Source organism: Electrona antarctica, assembly GCF_951216825.1.
Source record: "Electrona antarctica genome assembly, chromosome: 19".
Lineage (NCBI taxonomy): Eukaryota > Metazoa > Chordata > Actinopteri > Myctophiformes > Myctophidae > Electrona > Electrona antarctica.
The window spans coordinates 30,307,990-30,316,191 of record NC_136800.1 but is presented as its reverse complement, the minus strand read 5'-3'; the positions used below and the strand labels follow the sequence as shown (position 1 = coordinate 30,316,191).

Here is an 8,202-nt window from a genome sequence, read left to right as displayed (position 1 = left end):
TCGAAGAGGAAGGATGTATGGGGAAGTATCAACATATGGAATGTCAGAACAGGTCAGCTCCATATATGGAGATCTAAGGGTTTGAGATTTGAGGTCAGATGGAGTTATTTTTTTATTTTTTTGACAGGGACAATGCTCATTAATCAACATTTCAGTTTTCACTTCCATGTAAATGTGCCAGAGTTAGCCATAAGCTAATTTACATCTGTAGTTGCTGGCCAATATTGATGATATCAGGGATCTCCATATATATGGGCTTAATATGGGATCTCCATCCCTGATGTTGTCACGTGCTCCATCCCTGATGATGTCACATGCTACTGCTCCATCCCTGATGATGTCACGTGCTCTCTCACCCCGACCAACACACACAATGCACGATTCCATAGTAACTGCGACCTTTGGTCGCAATGAATGAATTTACGTCATACTTACGTCTGAGCAAATCGGCTTAGTGTCCATTTTTGTCCTACAAAGGTTAAATTCTCATTGACAATGAATGGAGAATTTTACGTCAGTGTCTGAGCAAATAGGCATATAGTGTCTCTTCCATTTTATGTCATGGTGATGTACGATAATAAGAGCGCCCCCTTACGTCACACGGGTGTGATTTACCCTTTAAGATGATCTCCTGTTTTTTTGAGGGGCGCTAGCCCCTCCTATATACAGGTTTAATGTTTGTTTTTAGTTCAATGTTTGTTTAAAAAACACCATTGACAATGAAGGGAAAATGTACGTCATATTGTCTCTTTATTGTTAATGGCATTTAATGTTTTGTTGGCACAGTTTGTTTTACATCACCTAATCAACATGAGTTAGACTTTAATATATTAGCGCCCCTCACTTCACATGGGTGTGATTTTATTTTATATTAGTGTATATTTGTACGTCTCTAAATGTTATGAATTGAAAATGGTGGACCCTGTTGTAAAGAAGTGTTAGTGCTTTATCATGGTTCGTCCACAAAGTAACAGTTTTTGTATTGACTTGTGCTTTCGTTTGAAATGTATACATTCTACATACTGTGAAATAAAATGTTCAATCAATCAATTTGTATACTGATGTAGGTACCACCAACCCAGCACAGACCGTTTCATTTGAGAAAACTGGGAAGTTAAAATTACGCTTTATCGTGTCTGGTTGTGCTGTGCATTATAACCAGTGCGGACCGTCCAGGGACCCTTAAGGTTCCTTGAGGGGGTTCTAAATGGATCCTTATTACAAATCTCTTGAGACCTGTAATAAGGATCAGAGACCATTAGAGTTAGAGAGCGTCTCTAACTCTGTGTTATGAGGGTCGTTGATATTCACAAGTTTGAGAGCCACTGAATCATAAGCACTCATTCATTCACATATAAGACACAAAAAAAGAGAGAACGAGTTAATGTGAGATGATCAGTGAATAAAAAAAGCACACCTTAATATTATCAAAATAGATTTTATTCTAGACTTTTGAGATCTGAGTGATATGCCAACAGTCAGACCGCACCGCAGGGCTGCAGACTGAGCAGCCATGTGAGTGAGAGAGAAAGAGAATACAACATAGGTGAAGACAACACAACATCAACAAACAGAAAAGAAATCTGTAAATTGGTATTTACATGGTCTGGGTGTTATGATACATCAATAATGATGTTTTCTTTTTTTTCTTCTTTTTTTACATTTTGAGTTCATAGCTACACAAATAATCAGAATTACAAAAAGTTTTTTTTTTCCTTTTTCTTTTTTTCAAAGAGTACAAAAACCTTTCGAGGGCTTTCAGACCATAGCAAAGATAGAATTAGTTACTTTAGGTATAGAACAAAAAGAAAAGTAGCAAACACACTTGAAAGCAGTGTAAAAAGCGTCGTCGTCTAAAACCCTTCAACATTATAAAATACCATTTCACCGTCATAGGCAATATTTGAAGTATTAACTGTTGATCCAACAGTACAACATTATTTATTATGTTTCTCTTAAAAAAAAAAAAAGGTAATCTAAATAAAAAAGAAATTACAAAAATGGTTCCGAGAAGAAATGTATGAACATTGTTTTGTTTCGTTTTTTTGTGTCATGGCTATCGGATGAGATTTGGAATGCCAAAGTTAGCTTGATTCCAATATACTTAACCCCTTAAACCCCAGCATCCTTATGGTGGAGAAAGCTTTCGCACAAAACAGCAGATCGAGAAGCTTGTCGTTCAGCTATTTTCAGCAAAAGCTTTCCCTACGATAACAGAAAATACACCAATATAGAGCCCTGAGGGACTCCGCTCAACCACACGGGTTTAAGTGCTTAAAACCTTTAACACTTTTTAAATCTAAAGTGCAGAAAGAAAATCTTTATGAGCTGCTCTCTTCATTCTGCTATGACTGTTTAATGGTATTTTATAAAGCATCCCTGTCAGGCAGAAACCATATTGAAACTTTTTATGATTTCTTTCCATCACTTTAATGCCCTACTTCGTCATACAAGAGTGTTAAGTAAAAACCCCCAAAAGTAGCTGATGCAGAAGCTCAAAGCGTAGCACAAAGCGCTGCGCCTTTTGAGCTTGTGGATCTGCTACTTTAGCCATATCCTGAAAAGTAACGTTTATGGACATATTGCGGTTTCCACCTGACAGCGACGAAAAAAGAAAGCCATTCCTCATTGATCCAACACCCCACCGGATGCATAAGAATAAATCACATTTCCAAGTTGTCCTTGAAAAGGTTTTAAAATCCACCCTTTAGCACGAGTGGAATATAAAAAGAATCCCCTGTGATAACACAGATATATATTATATGTAGTTACAATGTTACATCAAGTCATATTTCTGCTTTATCCTCACCACCCTCACAAAAAGAAAATTGAAAGGTAACGAAAACTCAAAACCACAGAGCTGCGTCATAACGTCACCTCTAAGCACACTACAAATAGAAGCGCAGACTAACCCCCCTGCATAGGCTTCAATGTAGCCCGTCTCTCAAAGAGTTTAATACAGGTGCTACACTAAAATGGGTGATATATGGAATTCTGTGACAACTTCTGTGGTCCCAGTTTTGTACATTTAGGCAAATCCATGATTTTTACTGTTGCACAAAGGAGAGGGAATGGCAGGCAGGTTGACCTGAAAGGTTTGACATTTGAAGTTATTGTCACATATCGTCTCTGTCGGGTGGAAACCTTACATCTCCTAAACTGTTACTCTTCAGGATTGAAATCCAAAAATTGCAAAAGTAGCAGATCTACATGCTCAAAATGCGAAACTATGCTCTTGTGTGACACTGTAGTAAAGTGTAGTATGATCAAGTAGGGATTTAATTTAAGAAAAAATGCAAAACATAAAATATAGAGATGAGGTTTCTGCCCGACAGCGACGATATCTTGATGGGTATAGTGCCAGTTTTGATTTGTTTGTATTTAAATATAGAAACAAAAAGCATCGAGAAGGACATGCAACACATGTCTCCAGCCCGAATTAAACCAGGGATGATGCAACTGTGTGGTGGTTGACATCCCCAGTGGCTGCTTGTTATCGAAAACAGAGTCAAAGAATCGTAATGCCACCGATGCTGTGTAGCACCCGGGCAACCACCACACAATGGACAGCCAAAGCTATATGGTGTTACCGAACTAAACAACTGGACATGAGAGCTGCACACACACCAACAGAGGTTTCTCAGATTTAACAGACATCGAAGGCAAGCTCTGCGAACGCCACAGACGAGCTGCTCGACACAACAGGACTGTGAAATGAAGTACAGTACAGTATCGTCTGTCAAGGTGGAGGCCCTTACACATACACACAGGCACAAATACAAAATGATACTCCTGACAATGTCCTGATTTGATGTAACCACTCAGGCCCCATCTTACCGTTGCTGTTAGGTAGAAACCTCTTATATCTACATTTAAACTTTGAGTTTTTTCATAACTTAATGCTTGATCATACTACAGCGTCACAAAACTATAAAGCAGCACATTTACGGGCTCGAAAAACACAGAGCTTGTTAATCTGCTACTTTTGCCATTTTTGAATTTGAAAAGTAACCGTTTGAGTCTGGACATATTCTGGTTTTTACCCGACAGACGTTATATTTTTTGTACGACGGTGTCACGAGGCTTGCACATACGCTATTTTAGCTAAATATGCGGAATGCGGTCTCTCATTTTAGGTCTCTCAAAATTAGGAGTATTAAGCAAGACCGTGTCCATGATCTGCAGGCCCGCCAGCAAGGGTAGTGAGATCGACACCATCAAGTGGAGTCCCACTGTGCATGATGGGACCTTGAACGTTTTCACCCATCATGACATGCACTAAATAAGGGAAGCCGAGGTTAATGTTGTTAATGACCTAAGCCAGTGAGGACGGCGAAAGAAAAACCGTTTAAAGAGGACAGGTCTTCATTCAAATTATCGTTTTGATTATCATTTTGCATGTTAGCAAACAAGCCACGAATCAAGGGAACAAGCACTCTAGTGATGTACTATGTGGTTCTCAAAGTGGGGTCCGGGGATCCCCAGGGGTCCTTGAAGGGGATTCGACAGGGCTAAATCTAGTATAGGAACCAAATAGACCTTTACAGGTCTGTAACAAATCCAACTGTTGGGGGGAAATGTCCAAATCTGTTACTTTTACTGACACTGTAGTATGAAAAAACACAAAGTCAGAATATGGAGAGAAGGTTTTTGTCCGACAGCAGCATAATGATATACGAAAGTAACCACTGTGCATTCCTCAAGAGTTATGGGGTTCCGGCATGGACTAATAAAATTAAAAACGTACTGTACTATGAAAAAAGATTCAGGTCATACAGCTAGTAGTTAGTAGTTATTGTGGGCCTGCAGTAGAGCTACCAACGGAGAGCAAACTATTCCAACAGACCAAGTACAGCTGGTACACCTAGAACATAAATACATACAACACTACCATCAAGCACCATCTACACTGTAGGGCTGAGCAGTTAACTGAAAATATATCCAGACAGACATTTAGAACCAATAGCCCACTTAACACGTTGCGTCCCGTTACCATAGGCGGCGACCAGTGGCCAGTACCAGCAAAATACACAAACAATCCAGAGAAGAGCCGTTTACTGGCCACATAAGCCGCAAGTAATAATCGTACATTTTCGTGCCATGGTCGCGGCTGTTTTCTAGCGATAGAACCATTGATATGGTGAGCGGGACCTCGAATTAATGTTTTATTAAGCACCCAACATCGTACTTTATCCCATTCTGAGCCCTAAAACCACTAAAGACCACACGCTCGGAGGATTTGGGATTTAGGCCGTTTCTACCATGGAAGCAAGCGGTGGCTAGCGACAGAAGCTAAAAATATTAATTCGGGATTAATGCCCTTTTATCAAAACTCGTGTTCAGCCAAGATGGGTTTAATAGCTTTCCACGGGATATCTCGAGGTTAGCATGGATTGTGTTAATGTTGCTTATGGTTGCTGTCAGGCAGAACCTCTTATCTACAGATCTTTTATTTAATTTTTTTTGTCTACTACAGCGTCACACAAAATCATCAAAAGTAGCAGATCCACAAGCTCTTAACAGTTTTGAGCTTGTAGGTCTGTTACTATTTTTGAATTTGAATCCTGAAAAGTAACAATTTTGGACATGTGAGAATTCCACCCGACAGACGTGCTATGTAGGTTAATTGAATATAAGAGAAGGGTTAATTTAAAAAGAAATCCTATATCAACGGATTGACAAAAAAAATATATTTTTTTTAATAATCAACTAAATCAATTAGCCTGATTAACCACTTAAAGCTTGCATAATCTTTCGTTGTACAAAGGTGGCATGTGAAAATAGCCGATCTACAAGTACAATGTGTTGACGTGTTGTGAGCTTGTAGACTGGCTATTTTCACAATAAATTACAAATATTTTTAAATTGCAATCGGGGGTTAAAGTTAGAAATATTCAGGATATTGATTTGAAGTCAAAATCGCCCAACCCTAGCCGACCTTCACAGTAAGCCAGAGGAACATTCCTTTCGACCTGAGCACAACAATGATGGGGTGCATGGCAAGTATACAGCTTCTCTGTCTGCCAAAAGGCTGAGGAAAACATTTGAGATTCTATGCGTTAACCTGAAAGCTATAACACCTGAAAAAAGCATTATTGAGAAAAAAGAAAAAAGATTGTTGCTTGCAAAAAGATTGTTAGCTGTGCCACAGCTAACCCACCCACACAAACTGCTTTATAAACTGCTAAAAAGAAAGAAACTATGGTCAAAATGAAAAGAAAACGGATGCGGGGACAAAATGAGAACTGAAACAAATTATATATATAAAAAAAACATTTCAAACATTTGAAATATAATTCATTTTCTTTAACCTACAAAAAAATATTGTACAGTGCCAAAAAGAAATGAAGGGATTTTTTTCTCTCTCTCCCAGTGACAGCTTTGAAGCCAGTTGTCTCTGCCTCCCACCGTGTAGTAATAATAATATATAAAAAACCTATGGAAATCAGTAAAATGCTAAGTCAACATAACAATGGCCACAGGACAAAATATGCTGAAGCGTGCAATATGCACGCACACCGACAAAGACCAAAAGAAATCCTTTACAGTTCTGGTACAAAGGGTTAAAAAGAGCAAAAAGTCAAAAAAACAAAAGCTGACATTTTGGTACGCGTGTCATGGGTCCTTTTTTTTTTACGTCTTGAAGAGCTTTTGGGGGCGTGGGTCTGTAGGAAGGCGAACCATCTGCAACACTGGTTCTCAACATGCGGCTCAGGGACCACCAGGGGTCCAAAATGTACCCGCAATGAGAACCAATGGTCTAGAAGAGGGTTGGTCTGTGTGTGTCCAGAGCCAATCTCACAAACCACTGGACCGATCAGCGCCAGATTTCTTGTACCGCCATGCATGTCTTTCCCCAACATAATGTTTTAGATGTTTTGAAATATTAAAACTGTAAATTTTATAATGGAAGTCAATGGGGGCTCTGGTAGGGGCTGAAACACAAGCCCAGAGTCATAGATGCCTGACGTCACAGCCTGGCCAACATAAAGTCCCAGATCCACAATGGAGCCACGCTGTTCCCATGGGTCTGACAAGTGCCCACGAGACGTGTGTGTGTGTGTGTGTGTGTGTGAGTGTGTGTGCGTGCGTAAGTGCGTACTTGTATTACTATACTCTACTACTAGAATTACAGTAGGTTGCGGTAGAAACCTCTCATCTCCATATACTAACTTTGGGTGAGTTTTTTGTCTCGTAAATTAAGGCCCTACTTGATCATACTACAGCGTCACACAAAATGCAACCAGCAGTATCAGATCCGCAAGCTCGAAAAGCTTGTCGACCATTTTCCTGGTCCTCATGATAAATATTGTTTTTTGTATGGTTACACACAAAAAAAAACATAAGCTTGCAATTAGGAAAACATTCAAGTTGGAGTTTGGATTAGGCAATTATTAACCTGGCCCAGCCAGCGTGCTTTCTGGTCTAGAGGGGTGGGTGCACATGGAACAAGCCCTAGAGAATATTGGTTCACCGCTCACTGTGAGCTGTCGTTAGGATAAAAAAATGTCAATTGTCAAAAAAAGAAAGAAAAGAATTGGCGTTCATAAACTCACCATCCTAAAATGATGATGTCCTCAGAAGTATAGTAATACAAAGGTGTGTGTGTGTGTGTGTGTGCGTGTGTGTTTGGGGGCAGAGCGCTGGGTTTTGGCTGTATTGACAGGCCATGGCGTGGTGACGAGACAACAGCAGTGTGGGGGACAGACAGGCAGAGGGACAGGGGACAGTCAGTCAGTCGTTTTGGCTGCTATGTACACATTCGTAGTCGGTCCACGTGTTCCCCAGCAGGCGAGTGTCATTTCCTCAGGTCTAATACACAAACCTGCAGGAAGACAAGACGAGACATCCTCAGGCCAAATAGAACAGAAATGCAATTTTCAGTCCTAGGTAAAGTGAATCAAGGCATTATGGTCTGCGTATAGAGTTGTTATCATGTTCCAATTACAGTCGTGTGATTACTTAATGTTACACAAAACAGGAAGCTGATAACATAAGACATACCTGTAAATACGTATGAGGCCTCATTGGCCAATGGACCGCATGTCAACACGGCCACCATATTATATTATATAGGGCAGCTTGCCAAAACTCCACTGCAAGAAATTATGCCCAATTCTAATACAATTGAGATGGAAACTTTTTTGTTTTATCACCATCACAGTTACTATCTACAGTATGTAAGACATCGTTGCTGTCGGG

At 39.9% G+C, this 8,202-nt stretch overlaps 1 protein-coding gene across 1 annotated transcript in view; it reads right to left on the bottom strand.

The window, feature by feature from the left end:
* Positions 1–1,422: 1,422 nt before the first annotated feature.
* Positions 1,423–8,202, bottom strand: part of LOC306912542 (F-box-like/WD repeat-containing protein TBL1XR1) — a 29,847-nt gene continuing 23,067 nt past the window's right edge. The window contains exon 16 of the mRNA XM_079488840.1: positions 1,423–7,825. Within this exon, the coding sequence (XP_079344966.1) occupies positions 7,799–7,825 (27 nt within the window). The 3' untranslated portion in view covers positions 1,423–7,798. The remainder of the gene's footprint in view (positions 7,826–8,202) is intronic.